General features: G+C 60.0%; 1 protein-coding gene across 1 annotated transcript in view; it reads left to right on the plus strand.

The window, feature by feature from the left end:
* Positions 1–15279, plus strand: part of DNM2 (dynamin 2) — a gene marked incomplete at its 3' end in the record, with an annotated part of 21607 nt that overhangs the window by 4795 nt on the left and 1533 nt on the right. The window contains exons 3-16 of the mRNA XM_026867012.1: positions 1267–1416; positions 1723–1926; positions 2400–2498; positions 2732–2892; positions 3005–3147; positions 3498–3633; positions 3861–3928; positions 6408–6546; positions 7185–7271; positions 7444–7514; positions 8495–8524; positions 9582–9633; positions 10473–10484; positions 15137–15250. Coding sequence (XP_026722813.1) covers positions 1267–1416; positions 1723–1926; positions 2400–2498; positions 2732–2892; positions 3005–3147; positions 3498–3633; positions 3861–3928; positions 6408–6546; positions 7185–7271; positions 7444–7514; positions 8495–8524; positions 9582–9633; positions 10473–10484; positions 15137–15250 — 1466 coding nt within the window. The remainder of the gene's footprint in view (positions 1–1266; positions 1417–1722; positions 1927–2399; positions 2499–2731; positions 2893–3004; positions 3148–3497; positions 3634–3860; positions 3929–6407; positions 6547–7184; positions 7272–7443; positions 7515–8494; positions 8525–9581; positions 9634–10472; positions 10485–15136; positions 15251–15279) is intronic.

Raw genomic sequence — 15279 nt, forward strand, 5'->3', positions numbered from 1 at the left:
CCCCCCCCCCCCAACCCCACCCATGGGCTATTGGAGGGAGGAAGTTGCGCCATCCCCCTTCCTGGGGCAATCTGTGGCCCCAAATCTCTTAAAATCCCTTTTCCTGGGGCAGATTTGGAGCTGCTGCGAGGAGCCAAGGAGTCATTATCCCAGTGCCTGTAGGGAGACGCCGTCTCTCTTCCCCCTCGCCTCCCTGCTCCACTTCCCTGCTCCCCTCGAAGCTTCTCCTGCACTAACAACTTGCAAAACCCTTTCAGAAAATCTCAGACCGTGCAGAGGCCCAGGAAAAGCCGCTGATTTTCCCTTCCCAGGCATCCTTCCCACGGAGGAGCTGGGGCTGGGTTAATATTTGTCTCCTGGCATGGTTTGGGCTCGGAGGGGAGCGACAGAGCTGCTGGGGTCAAAGCTGGGCCCCTCGCCCTCTGCTGCAGGGACAGAGGGAAACACAGTGATAAATCCGGGGAGTAAAGCCGAGCTCCCGGCGCAGGTGGAGGGGAAACCACGGTTCTTTCTTGGCAAGGGGCTGCTGGAGCTGGCGAGCGCCGATGGTCGAGGGTGATACCCCGGGTCTGGAGCGGCCACATGCCTCCGCCGCTGCTGGCGGTGGCCCTTTGGCCAGCATGAGGGTGCTGCCGGGGGCGGGGGTTGGCTGCCCTGCCTCCTCGCACACCAGAGCATCTTGGCAGCTTTCTTCAGCGTTAGGAGTCTGGGCAATAAACCATTTAAAAGCAATCAGCGGGGACTGAAAGGCAAACAGGCCCGAGTGAAAACAAACACGGCCATTCTGGTGTGGAGGTTCGCTCGCCCGAGCCAGCGTCGGCTGCCTGCCAGCATCTCACCCAAGGGCAGTTTCTTTTTTGGCAGAGGGAAGCGTAACTCGGAGTCCACATCAAAGCAGCTGCTGCCAGCACAGAGGCAGCAGGCAGAGTGTCGGCGCGCTCAGCCCGAGCCGGCTGGCTGCCATCCTCACGGGCTTTCCTCCGCAGCCAGAGGAAGCGCCGAGGCCAAGTTTATTTGGGGCTGCTGCCAGGCAGGAGGCTGGAGATAACCAGGTTAATCCCTGGGCAGGGCCTCGGGGCTTCTCCACGGCACCAATTCTGCCGGGCTGCTCGGTGCCGTGCTGGAGCGCGGGGCTGGTTCTGCTCTGCCCTGGAGAAACGTCTCTAAACCAGCTGAGTCTCAGCGTGTGTCCTGTGCTGGGCTCGAGACGGCCGCATGGCATTTCTTCTTTTTTTTGACTTTTTTTTTCCCCCCCCTCTTTTCCAGAATATGCTGAGTTTTTGCACTGCAAATCCAAAAAGTTCACGGATTTTGACGAGGTGCGGCAGGAGATCGAAGCGGAAACCGACAGGGTGACGGGAACGAACAAAGGCATCTCTCCCGTCCCCATCAACCTCCGCGTCTACTCGCCGCACGGTCAGTGAGCTGCTTCTCTGCCCTCTGTGGGTTAAAACACTCTGAAAGAAGGAAAAACAGCGTTCACCTGAGCCGTGGCTGCAGGGTTTAGCGTCTGAAAAGCAAATGCTGGCTGCTACCTGGGTTTGGCTGATTTTAGAGCAGCCTGGGGGGTGACAGGGGATGCCTGGGGGGGATGGGGGGTGCTTGGGCCATCCCTCAAGCAAATCCAGTAGCACCTTTTCCTTCAGAGGGGTGGATCCGTCAGGAGATCTGAAGAGTTCCGGGCCCCTGACCCCGAGCGCCGGTGGTCTCTTGTCCTTTCAGTGTTGAACCTGACTCTGATTGACCTCCCGGGTATCACCAAAGTGCCAGTGGGGGACCAACCGCAGGACATCGAGTACCAGATCAAGGACATGATCCTGCAGTTCATCAGCAGGGAGAGCAGCTTGATCCTCGCCGTCACGCCCGCGAACATGGACCTGGCCAACTCAGACGCCCTCAAGATGGCGAAAGAAGTTGATCCTCAAGGTAAGACGGACGCGTCCTCCTGCCCGTGCTGCTGCTCCAGCCCTGAGACCGCCCCAGCTACAGGGTGGTAAAATCCTTCAGCAACCGTTGCCACAGAGTCTCAGGGATCAGTCACCCGATTGATGCCAGAGGGGCTTCCCATCCCTCCACCTCTCACAGAGGACTCTTGGCCCTCTGGCAGTTGAGGAAGAGCTGGTGGTTCCCCCCGTCGCTGGCGAGTCCACAGTTGTTCTGGTTACGCACCCACGTGCCTCCTTTTGGTGCGTTTTGTGCCGTGTGACTGATCAACGGCTCGTTTATGAGATTAATCGGTTGCTCGTTAGTGAGGTTAATCAGTCGCTTGATCACTCGTTTTTGAGGTTAATTGGTCACTCGGTTGCCTGTTTGTGAGGTTAATCAGTCGCTTGTTTGTGAGGTTAATCGGTCGCTCATTCATGAGATTAATCGGTTGCTTGTTTGTGTGGCCGCTTCAGGCTTGCGGACGATTGGAGTCATCACCAAGCTGGACCTGATGGATGAAGGCACAGACGCCAGAGATGTGCTGGAGAACAAGCTGCTTCCTTTGCGCAGAGGTATGATGAACCACGGAGGCTCTGCCTCGCCCCGTATCCTCCTTCCCACGGCCTTCACCTCTGGTGGCGATTGCAGACGAGCCGAGGGGCAGCTCCTGTGCTCCACGGTGCCTCCCAGGCCCTTCCTGCTGCTCTTTCCTCCGGGAGAAGCGGCTGTGGGTGGCGATGTGGAGCCGCTCAGATGCCTTTTGGCCACGTCTGACTGTAGCAAGAGCCAACACGTCCCCCTGCAGGTTACATTGGCGTGGTGAACCGGAGCCAGAAGGACATCGACGGTAAGAAGGACATCCGGGCAGCGCTGGCGGCCGAGCGCAAGTTCTTCCTCTCCCACCCGGCGTACCGGCACATGGCCGACCGCATGGGCACCCCGCATCTGCAGAAGGTCCTGAACCAGGTGGGCTCAGGTCCCTTCCCCAGCGCTGCGCGGTGCCCGTGTTGATCTCTGCTGGCACAGAGGTGTTCCAGGCGCAGAGGAGGGCGTCTCAGTCCTCTCTGTTCTTTTGCAGCAACTGACCAACCACATTCGGGAGACGCTGCCCTCGCTGCGCAGCAAACTTCAGAGCCAGCTGCTCTCCCTGGAGAAGGAGGTTGAGGAGTACAAGAACTTCCGCCCCGACGACCCCACGCGAAAAACCAAAGCTTTGTTACAGTAGGTTTCAAGGAAGAGCCTTGGGTGAGCGAGTGGTGCTGGTGGGTGGCCCTGCCAGCCCTGCTGGGGCTGAGCCATCGCCTCGGAGAGGTGCCGTGTCCCCCGGCGGCATCTCGGGCCTGCTGCGCCCCGTGTGCTCAACCTGTGTGTCCTAGAGCAAATGGTTTGGTCTTGGGGTTTGAAAGGATGGCAAAAGGGAGATTTTTTGCATCTGCGACTCCAGCAAAAGGAACTGGGAGGATTTCCTGCGGCCCCGAGCAGAGCTGGTCGGGCAGCACTGGCTGTCGGAGGCAGTCTGGGGGTGTCTGTCTGTCCCTTACACCCATTTTAATCCCGTTGCTCCACCGCAGAATGGTCCAGCAGTTCGGTGTGGACTTTGAGAAGCGAATCGAAGGTTCAGGAGACCAGGTGGACACGCTCGAACTCTCTGGGGGTGCCAGAATCAACCGCATTTTTCACGAGAGATTCCCTTTTGAGCTAGTGAAGGTAAAGCTGGCCCGGGGAGTGCCTGTGCTGCGGCGGGGGGGTAGAAAAATCTCAAGATTTGAGATCAATAAATGTGAGAGAACGAGCCAGTCTGGGCAGGAGCGAGCGCAGGCTCTGAGCCTGCCTGGGCCGGGGATGCTGCTGGGTCGTGCAAGAGAAGGGCTGCGGTGGGAGCTTGACAGTTCCTGGGCCATAAAGATCTCACCGTGGCTTTTCTCCCCATTCAGATGGAGTTTGACGAGAAGGATTTGAGGCGAGAAATAAGCTACGCGATTAAAAACATCCACGGTGTCAGGCAAGTACGGGAGCGGCGCGGGCGCGGATCCTGCTCTCCTTAGAGATCAGTCAGGCGGCTCCGCAGGGTGCGGGGTGCACCCTGTGAGGGAGAGGCGATACCTGTCGCCATCCGCTCATCGTCTGTTGGCTTGTGGAGACCAGCGTTGCCTGAAAATGGATGGTCACTGCTTTTTAGAGGGCGTCAATGGGGTGACTCGGCCCCCCCCGCACTGCCTTGGTTAGCAGGGTTGGGTTTGCCCCGAGGAACACGGGGGAAGCTGCGACAGATTTCGATCTGAAAAATTTTCCCTTGTGCCTTCAGTTTGGTCACTAAAATAACCTTCATCTTTCCTCTTACATCCTGGTAAGCGGGGGAAGGAATAACCGTGAGGGCAAGGTAGGGGCTGTGAGTTAAACCCCCGTGCTCAGGGGGGGGATCCAGCTCCCCCTGAGTCCCCAAACGGGGGGATCACGAACCCCGACGCGGCGTTCAGTGCGAGTCCTCTCCCTGGCTTTTCCTGGTGCTGCGATGGGAAAAGAGGATTGTAGGGTGTAACACTCCCCCGGGAGGTGCGTGACCCACTCGTGGTGTATCCGTTGTCCCCAACCCCCCCCAAAAGGGTGAATTCCCGTTTCCCCGCGGCGCTGGTGCGCCCGGGCTCTCACTCCCGTTCACGGCGGGGAAGCGGCACCCTCATTCGAGGGGTTGGAGGGTGCTGCCACGAGCTGGGAGGGGGGCGTGCGCACCCCTGTCGCCTCTGAGGGGTTGTGGCAGCCCCAAGGGTGGGGGGAAAAGCGGGGTTCAGCGATGCCGCAGATCCAGCAGCGGGGCGCCCCCCCCCCGCTCACGGCGCTTGGGGACGGAGTCGCTCTCCAGGATGCAGCCGATCGCCTCCAAACCTGACCAACCCATTTTGTTTTTGTCTCTGCCATGTCTCTGCCCTCTCGGCCCCCCCCTCCCCGCCTGCGGATTCCTGTAGGACGGGGCTCTTCACCCCAGATTTGGCATTCGAGGCCATTGTGAAAAAGCAGGTGGTGAAGCTGAAAGAGCCTTGTCTGAAGTGTGTCGACCTCGTTATTCAGGAGTTAATCAATACAGTTAGACAGTGTACCAGTAAGGTATTGAACTGGCTGGAGGCCATCCAGCCCCTTCCTGCCAGTGGGACGGGGAAGCGGGAGCGATGCTCTGACCTGCCTGCCTTGCCTGGTTTCCCCTCCAAAAATAAAATAAAAATTAAAAAATCTGGGAGCCACCTAAACAAATTGGATATTTCTAAGCTGTGACCCGTGTCTCATAGCCTGGAGCCCTCCCTGTTGCTGAGGGGATTGCCTGAGGGTGGGTCTCCCAGAAAGTCACCCGGAGCCTCCTGGGCATCCCGATGGACAGAGTCGGGGTTTCGGGGGGTCCTGCCGAGGCTTTGGTCCCACCCGGAGCCGGGCAGGCGGGCGGGGGCAGCTCCTGCATCCTGGTACCTCTCGTAGCACGTGGGTGTTCTCGAGCTCTGGTTTTAAACTGCTGCTTCGCCGCACTCTGGGAATCCCGGGAACATCCAACAAAAGCCGGGGACAGCGGTTCCAGCGAGCCTCTAAATCCTGCAGCTCCGTGTCTGCCGTTAATCGGCTGCTTGATAACAAGCACGTTTCCACTTCAAAAAGGTCATTTCCTCCCCTGAATTGTGCTTTTTCCGTGGAAGTGTTAATTACCCTGAAGCTGGATAAACGGGCCGTTTCCATATTTAATAACCGGCTTCTCAGCATCACTTTATTTTTTAACCTTGTTCTGGCAGCACCGAAAGAAATGCCTTAAACTGAGCAGAGGGAAAACCAGCTCCTCTCTCCTTCCAACGCTTCTGTTATTTAAAAAAAAATTAATAAATTGAGCTACATATAGGTGAGAACATGGAAGCATCCGCGGCCTTTGGTACCCAGAGTGCTTGTGCGGAGCAGGACAGTTTAAACCCTGCCCTGGTTTCGTAGGCGGTCGGACCGCTGGGGGTTCGCTGGTGGGTCAGGATTTCTCTGCTCTCCCTCGTTTCTGGCGTTGTTGTCTGTGCTGTGGGTACCGTGGAGAAGCCAGCGCTTCCTGCTGAAATTCCTTCCGTCTCAAAACAGCCAGGGAGGCTCGAACCGTAAAGCTGAGCTGAAATTCAGTGTGTTCCTAGAGCTGGGGCTCAGTTATCCGGCCTAGCGAGCAGTCAGGAGCCTCTCTGGGGTTTTTGCTGTGCCCTGTCAGCGCACAGAGGAGAGGCCCCCCCCGGTCAGTGAAACATCCCCCGGAGCCGCAGGGGATTTGGTGTGAGGCACCCGAGCACCCCAGCAGCTCCCGAAGGAATTTCTCAGGCAGGCGTTGCCGCTTTTCCCTTTGCACGTTACTAACCTGAATTTTCAAACAAACAAAAAAAAATCTCATTTTTTTCTTTTCTTTTCTGTCTTTGTGGCTATTTTCCCGCCCCCTGCACGCCGCTCGGTGTTTGGCTCTCGCGCTCTGCACGGTGCAGGACGGGGCTCTTCACGCCCGACATGGCCTTTGAAGCCATAGTGAAAAAACAGATTGTAAAGCTTAAAGAGCCCAGTTTGAAGTGTGTTGATCTGGTGGTCTCAGAGCTGGCCACGGTCATTAAAAAGTGTGCCGAAAAGGTAACGGGTCTTAATTCATCCCTTTTTGCTTAATCTGAAAACATCTGGAATATATTCGCTCCCAGGACCCAGCCGACCAAAGAGAGTTCAGCCACGAGGTTGTCACTGATTTTGGGGGACGCCCAAAATTCTCAATTATCAGACAAGCCGGCAAATAGAAGGCGTAGCGTTGGCTCGGCTTCGCGGCACAGGTCCTGCCGAGACATATTGCCCAGGTGTTTGCTCGCCCCCGTAACAGCCGAGGCCACGAACGCTCCTCGCGTGGCCGAGATCCCACCTGCTCTGCCTGGCTTAGCCGTAGCTCCCGCCTTGCGCCAGATCCGCTCAGCCCTGGGGTCTGGGGGCGGGAAAAAAACAAAACAAAACAAAATCTGGGTGAAGGTGTTGGCCGTTGCTTCGAAGGCCCCCGGGAAGGGGATTTTCCGCTCATCAAGTGAAGAGAATCGAGTCTGTCGCTTCTTTTCCCCGCCCTGAGCCCCGGTTGTGTGGTCCCGGCAGAACCGGGGCTCAGTCCCGTCCCCGCTCCTTCCCTTTCGTGAGCGTCTCCTGTCGCTGCTTTTCCGCGCCGGGCGCTGGAGGCTGCCACGGTCCCATCAGCAGCGTTTTTTTTTTCCCCGGCCTTCTCCCTTTCTTTTCAGCTTGGTTCCTACCCCAGGTTACGGGAAGAGACGGAGAGGATCGTTACCACTCACATCAGGGAACGGGAAGGCAAAACGAAGGACCAGGTGAGCTCCTTGCGGCTGGGGAGCGGGGGGAATGCCCAGCTCAGGCCCTGGCCACGCTCAGACACCCCCCCCGGTGCCATCCCAACGCTCCCTCTCGCCATGGCAGCTCCCGCGTGGGCCCCGGGCGAGCTGGGACGTGTGGGGGCTCCTCTAACACACACCTCTCCTCCAGATCCTCCTGCTGATCGACATTGAGCTCTCGTACATCAACACTAACCACGAAGACTTCATTGGATTTGCCAAGTGAGTCGCTTATGGGCGGGCTGGGTCCTCAAACTCTCTAGAAACGAGGTTGGCGGTCCTGTCCCCATGCAGGACTGCGGGTTACGTCACCCTTCCGGGGTCAGCGACGGGAAATCTGGTGGAGGAATCTCCCACATCCCAACGTAATTCACCAAAATCCGTGTCGGCACCGTTTGCGCCCCAGTTCTCTCAGATCTGGGACGCGGGAGCTCTGCTTCTCTCCTTGCCACCCGGCCGCTGTTTGAGGGCCCGCAGGGCCGAGCTGCCCCACGATAGCCCGAAGCCGGGGTTGTTAACGCCGCCCGTTGGGCAGAGAAGAGCTGGAGCGGGGCGGTTCAGCCTCAGACAGATGAGCTGCTCAGGGCCCGCTGGCAGGAATTCGGGTCGTTAAGGCCATTGCTGCCCTTCAGCAGAGCCTGGGAACTCCCCGTGTCCCCCGGGCGTCCTGAGGGCAGGGGAAACCGCTCACCCGTGGGAGCTGTCGGTCGGGAGCAGAAATATCTCCCCATCTTGGAGCTTCTCCCCCGTGATCCTCTGCCCGGGCAGGACAGGCCAGGACCGGAGCGGGGCTCTCCCCTTAGTCTGTCCCCCTTCAGCTTGGGCTTTCGGCCGGAGGCTGGCGAGCACTCTCAGCCAGAGGCTGGCCAGCGTTTTTGGCCAGGGAATGGCCAGCGTTTTCCATCGGCGCAGCCCCAAACCAGGCAATAACTTCAGAAGCACCTGGAGCTCCAGCTCAGGTGTCCCCGCACAGAAGGAGCGGAGGCGTCACCGTCCTCGCCAGCCAGCGCCCATGCCTCCTCCTCCTCTTTAAAGTCACAAAACCTTCCTCTTGTTTTCTTTTTCCTCCTCTTTTTTTTTATCTCTCTGCTTTTCACCTTCATTCACAGTTCCTTCCTCTTCTCCTAATCTCTCCTGTTTTTCCTTTGAACCATCATCTCCCTCTTTCCTCCGGACTCCTCTGAAACTCTCCCACTCCCCAGCTGTTACACTGAGCAGCACGTCGCGACAGGGTGGGTACCCGCTCCAGCAGCATGTCCTGGGGCGGCCGGGGCAGCCCCGCTTGCGCCCTCCCCTCCCCGCAGCCCCCAGGAGATGTTTGATGGGAGCTGGAGACGCTTTTGCTCCAAGCTCAGCTTGTGGTTTTGTGCTTGCAGTGGAGCTCAGCCAACGGGAGAGCTTCCTGCTCCCCTCCGGGATGCCACGACGCTCGGGCCGGCTCGGGCCGGGCTCACCTGGTGTCCCCGAGGGTTTGTAGGGAAGAACCATGAGGATCAGGGCAGGCAGAGAGGGATCCCCCCAGCTCCCCTGGCCAGGGGCAGGGTGGCCAGGGACACCCCGGGTCAGGTGCCATCCCGCAGTCACCTTCCCCAGGGAAAGGACCCGGTTTGTGCTTGTAAACTGCTGCTCCAGGGGGGTGTCCCGGCGTAATTCTAACTGTTTTCATGGATTTTGTTCCTGCTCCTGACTAACGGTTACGTCCTGCACCTCGCCCCTCGTCTCTTGGGTTGCTCAGGAGAGACAGGTAGCTTTCCCTCTGGTGCAGGTATGCTCTTTTCCAACCTGGGGGGGGCGGAAACGAGGAGGCTGCAGGTCTTTCTGGAGACGAGTCCTTCTGGTTCTTGGCCTCACGGTGGTAGGGGCGCATTGGCTCAGCTGGGGTCACGGACAGAAATCCCTTTTGAATCAGCAACCGCGGCTTGGTGTTTTCCTCTCCTGGCCCCTCCGGAGCGGGCAGGCTTGTAAACGCCTGGAGACACGGACTGGAAGGAAGGAGATTAAAAGCCCTCCGGGTCGGAAACCCCATCCCGCTCCCTCGGCACTGCCGTCTCCTTGGACGTTCAGGCCTGGGCAAAACGTGGGAAGGGGCTCGGCTGTCTGGGCCGCAGCGTGCTGCCAGCACAGAGCCTGGGGGGTCTTGGCTGGATTCTCCGTGTCGGGCTTCCCCTCCGGACTCAGCTCTTCCTTACGGCCTTCCGGGTGGGCAGCGTGTCGTGGCCGCGGGGGCTCTGAGCGCTCATCGCTTTGCTTCCCTTTCCCGGCCTAAAACTGCTCTTTCCCTTCTTCCAGCGCGCAGCAAAGGAACACCCAGACCAACAAGAAAAGAGCCATCCCCAATCAGGTACGGCCGCCGGCGCCCCGGCCCTCCCTCGTCGCGTGGGGCAGAGGGAGCTCTCTGGGATATCCCCACCCCGAGCGGAGCCACCCGGAGCTGCGTTTTGCACCTCAGAAATGGGGATTTCAGTCAATCCATAAACTTCTTTTTTTTGGGGGGGGGGATATTTCACACTGGGGCTGGAGATGGGGAAAGACGGGAGCGTTTGCTCCGCGGGAGCTTGTCTAAAAACAGGATTCGAGTGGATCCCCCGAATCCTTCTGTGAGGGATAGTTCCCGTTGGGGCTGGGAAGGACGGAGCTCCGGCTCATGCAGCAGGAGCGTTTGTTCGCGGGAGCTCATCGGAAAAGCAGCCGGGACGCTGCTGGGGGAGCCCCGACGCGGGGCAAGGTCTGGCCTAACTGGCCCGGTTCGGCCCCTGTGGATCCAGCCCAGCCCTGGGGGTGGGTGGGGAGGGAGCGGGGGCTCAGCGGGGCGCAGGGACGTGCCCGGCAGCCGCGTCCGCCTCGGTTCTGGCTCATCCTGCAGCCTCCCGCTTCTGGAGGGGGTTTGCTGCCCCGTGTGCGTGGCCGAGCCGCCCTGAAGTGCCCCTTTGCATGGTGTTAGGTCTTGCAGTACCTAACGCAGACATTGCCTCTTGTTTGGAAAGAATGTGATGAAATATTAACACTGTAAAATTATAATTAATAGCATGTAACTGTTTTTCTTTTGCTGTTTTTCTGCTTTTTTCCTACCATTTTTGTGCTTCCTGCTCTCTTCTCCCTTCCATCACTTTGTTTTTCTTCACTGTTCTGTCTCCTCGTCCTGCTTTTTTTTTTTCCCCCCTTAATTTTGCGCACCTAAAGGGTGAGATACTGGTAAGTACCCACATAGTGTGATAGTGCTGGTGGACGACACCCAGTGATGGACGTGGCCCTGCCAGAAAAACCTCCCAACCCCCAAACGCTGCCTCTCGCTCCCCAGAATTGAGTGTGCTGAGGGCAGAGGAAGGATGGGATCCCCCGAGGGGAGCAACGGGGCTCCAGGGGTTTAGTCTAGAGATAGAAATCCAGTCTGACCCCTTCGTCCCCATGCCTGGGCTCTTCCGTGGCCAAAAAAAAAAACCCCAGGGCTTGAGGCTGATCCCTGCCTGCACCCCGGCTGTGGGGCTGTTGGTGCTGCCTCTCCTCACTGGGAACAGGGAAGCTGGATGCTGGGGTTCAGGGTGTGAGCCCTGGTTTTGCTGGAAGCAAGAAGCCCGAAATCTGTGGGTTTTAGCGCGGAGCTGCCGTGGTGGGACGTGGCGAGAAGCTGGTCCCTGGCCAGGGTGGTCCCTCCGCCCGCATTGTGGGGAGGCAGCAGGGCTGGAGGCGCGTTCTCTCCCCCGAGCTGCCTTTTTGGGGGGTTGGGTCCTGACCTTGGGCCGCTGCCAGCGGATTTACCAATGCTGGCCACCGTCTTGGAACGTAGAAATCCGGGCAAGGAGCCCTCTTCTTCGAGGTGCTGCAGCTCCCAGGTGTTAGCAGCCGGGGGAGCCAAACTCTGGGAGCCTGTTGGCCGCTTGGAGCCTGGTTATCCAGCCAGCAGAGCTTTTCCTCAGGCACACTCACTCCTGGGGGGGCACAGGGCAGCGTTTCCTCCGAAGGGAAGAGAATCTCCCTGTCTAGGGGTGGAGGGGGGGGGTCGTGGCCCTGCTGCTCCAGGCTTGGAGCCGAGCATCACGCTGCCGGTCTGAGAAAATGGAAGTGTCTGAGAGGGAATTAATCTCCAGTCCCCCAGTTGGGGCTTTTACAGCCTCGTGGAGAGTGGCTCAGGTGTTGCCTTGGTCTTCAGCACCCAAGTGTCTCCCCAGAGAAGGGAAATCATTTGGCTCCTGGTGGTGGGTAAAGCCGGGGAGCCGGCTGTGGGGGGAGTTCCTGGAGTCGGTGGCTTCGCAGTCCCACGGACACACGGCTGTGGCTCGGGCGCTGTGTGCTTTTTTTCTCAAAAACGGGTTTTAGGAGGCAGCAGGAGGGACGTGGGGGCGAGGCCATGCCCATCCCGCTTGTCCCAGGGAGGTTTGTACCTTCTGCCCGGGGCCAGGCCGCGGCGCCGGCGGCCTGGGAGAGCCCCGGGCCCCTTTCCCATCTCTTGCAGCTGTTCAGACACTTCCATTTTCTTTTAGTACCGTCCAGATGTTGCTGCTAAAACAAAGGGAGCGCCAACCCGCCCCGCCCCGGGCCTGTCTCTTGCCTCCCACCCGCTGATTTCTGTGCAGGGCCGCTCTCCCATCGCTGGCTGGGGGACGGGATTGTGCCAGGTGACGGGAAGGTGGAGAGCTGACAATTAAGGATTGAAGCGCCAGCCCGGGGCCGGGTGGCTTCTGATTTGGACCAGGCCGAGCTCCGAGAGCGCCGGAGCCCCTCCACAGAGGAGCTTGCCCGGCTCCCGAGCCCAAAAACCAGCGGTGCTCTCCTCAGTTTCAGTCGGTCTTAAAGGAACTTTCTTCTGGGCTCTCTGCTGTGCTGCTCAGTGCCAGGCACTGTGGCTCAGCCTTCCTCTCTCCTCCTCCTCCTGCATTTGGGGACAGAGGAGGAGGCGTCCTGGGTCCTGCCTCGCTCCAGCGTGCAGCTGAGGTGCCTGGTTCTGCAGGTGCCCTCCCCTCCTCTACCCTTTAACAACAGAAATCAAAGCTTGGCTTTGTGCTGACGCTCCAGCTCCAGCCTTGGATCTCTCCTGAGAGATCTCGGATCTGCCCTAAAAGCAGATTCCCTGTCCCTTATTCCCTCCAGACCTGTCCCAGCACCTGCCAGAGCCTCCAGCCCTGCTCGCAGGACTCGCTTCGCTGCTGGACCTTTTCCCTCTGCCCTTTCCTTGCCCCTAATCCCTTCGACTGCTCCATCTCCTGCCTCTGTTCCTTTAAAACCAGGCTCGGTTCAAATTCAGAGATGGTTTCTAAATGGGAATCGGGGGAGGGGGGGGCTCAAACCTGCCAGAGCCAGTCGGGTGAAATCTTTAATCTGACAACCTCTGCCATCTTAATTTCAGGGCTCCTTCCTTCCCCTCGCCAGAAAAATCTGTATGAGTTAAGTTTTAGCTCTAGCTGCCTGTGCCCGCCGGCGCACCGAGCTTTGCCTGTGCCTAACACGGTGGATTTTGTCGTGGTTTTTACGCTGGCAGCCGCCTGAGCAGCCTGCAAACGAGCACAGCCCCAGCCCCAGCCCGCAGTGGGTTCCCCCAGCAGCAGCCTCGGTGTGAAAGGGCTGGCACCGGCTCTGCACCCTTAGTCCCGGTGTTGAGACTAAAGCCCTGCCTTGGTCTCGGGCGCAGCTGCTCGGGGCTGGTTCCCGTACAAACCGTAACAAACTCCGCATCTTGCTCGTGTCTAACTCTTCTCTGCTTAACCGCGAGGGTTGTTCGTCCTCCCTCCCATCCATGCTTTGGACTGACCCCAATCAACGCCCCCCCCGGTGCATTTTCCCCACGTCTGCCCATGAACTAACCCGTGTGGTGGTACTAACCCCTGGCAAGCGCTGGCCTGCAGAAGCCGCGGGGCCGGGGCACCGGCTCTGCCGAGTCCCTCCCGTAGGGCCCCTCAAGTGTCCCGTAACGTGGGACACGGCTCCCGCAGCGGGGACACGCGTGGGGGTGCTGAACGGGGAGGGGGTTCATTTGTGCTGCTCCTGGCTCAGCCGGACTCTCCCTAAATCCGTCAGGTCCTCACCGGGGAGTTTTTCGGGCTCTGGCAGCGGTCGGTGTTGCTGCTTGCCCCGGGGAGGTCTGGCCCCCTCGCTGCCTCCTGGAGCAGCCGCTGTCCCAGGATGGGGTGTCATGGCAGAAGCAGCCGCGTTGGGGGACCCTCCGTCCCCCCTCGTTCCCGGGGAGCGGGTCGCTTGCGGGCAGACCGGCGTCCGGAAGCGTGGTCCGGCCACGCGGCTCACGGAGCAGAACCACGGGGGGAATGGTGTGAAACGCTGTGGCCCCGGGAGGATGAGGGACCCTGAGCTCAGCCTAAAGGCCTCTGGGGGCTGGGCTGGGCCGGGCTGGGCTGCCGTGACCTTCCTCTGGGTACAGTAACTCCCAGAACAATGGAGGAGCGTGAGCCCGCCTGCCTTTGAAACACTTTGGAATCTCCCAGTTTGCCCCGGAGATGGTGGCCGTGCCGCCTGTGGAAGGCAGCCTGTCTCGGGGGGGAGGCCAGGCAGGGTCTAACCCTCTCCTCAGCTCGCTAGGCCCGGCCCAGCCCTGGATGGTCCGGACTTACAGCTCTGAGCGATCCTGGCACGTCCCCTGGCTCTCGTGGCCACCAGCGGTTTGTGGGTGACTCGGGATGTTTCCCGGTGGGGCTTTGCTGCTGCTGAGGTGCTCCCAGCGATGGTGGAAGTTGTTCCACGAGGATTTTTGTCTCAGGGAAGCCCTTACAGGCGCGGGGGATGCTTCTTGGCAGCAGTCGGGTGGTTCCCCTCAAGCTCCGGTGGTGCCGAGACAGGCGCGGGCTGGTGTTGTGAGGGCTCGGCTGGGCGGTGGCTGCATTGTGCCAGCGTCCTCGCTGCCGGCCGTTGGCTCCCTGGGCCGGTTGCGGACTCCTGCCTGCTCCGGGCAGCGCGGTCCCTCATGCACCGTGTCATTAAAAACCGCCACTTGCAACGTCAGGCTTCGGCAATCTCGCTTCAGCGCGCTGCTGCCCCGATTGCTGGCGGCTACTGCTCCGTGTCGCGTGTCAGGTCTGTCCATGGGCTGCCAGGGAGCCTTTCCCCAGTGGCTACGAGCCGGCTAGTCCTGCCAGGGAGCGGGTTTTGGGTGAGAAACACGGGATTCCTCGGTTGTAGTGAGGCTGAGGGCTGCCTTGGTTGTGCTCAGCGAGGGCACGTGCTCGCGGAGACCCTGAGCGGAGCAGGGATGGGCAGAGCTGCTCTGGTAGCCGCTGTGCTGGGTAAGTTGCTCCTTTCTCCTGGGGTCGTGCCCCAGCCGAGGGGGCTCGGTTGGTCTCCGCAGACTTTTCCATGCCACGATGGCAGGCGGCACGTTGGCAGCTTCAAAACGGCTGGGACAGGGGCAGAGATTTGCTTTTGTGGGGCTCCCGGCACCGCCGCACTGCAGGACACCCCAAAACAGCCCTCGGGGCAGCTCCGCGCCTCTCTTAAACCTGAGAATCTGCCTCATCGCGCCGGGGCACCGGAGCTTCTGCTCCCCACTCCCTCTCCTGCCCGGGCTGCTGCTGGCTGCCCCCGTGGAGTTACCGCGGCGCCGGGTCTGGGTCTGACCGTGCCGCCGGCCTGGCCGGGGCCTCGCTGCTTTTCTCGCTGCGGGAGCTGGGAGAGCTCCAGGCGTCCCCCCCGCCCCTGCTGCTGCCTTTGAGAGGGGGGCTCTGGAAATCCGCCTGGGCGAGGGTCTGCTGAGGCTTTCTGTGAAGGTTCGAGGTGGGCTTCTGAGCTGAGGGGCACTTGGCCTTGCTCTCCGTCAGGGGATATGCCCCGGGGACCCCACGGTAGCCTGTAACCTCGTCTTCCTTCCTCCCCCTGCCCCCCCCCCACCGCTCCTCTGCCTCCAGGTGATCCGCAGGGGCTGGCTGACCATCAACAACATCAGCATCATGAAGGGAGGCTCCAAGGAGTACTGGTTCGTGCTGACGGCCGAGTCGTTGTCCTGGTACAAGGATGAGGAGGTACGTGCACCGAGGGGGGCGGGAGGGGG

This window comes from Athene cunicularia, unplaced genomic scaffold (assembly GCF_003259725.1).
Source record: "Athene cunicularia isolate RWA unplaced genomic scaffold, athCun1 SCF_105, whole genome shotgun sequence".
NCBI lineage: Eukaryota > Metazoa > Chordata > Aves > Strigiformes > Strigidae > Athene > Athene cunicularia.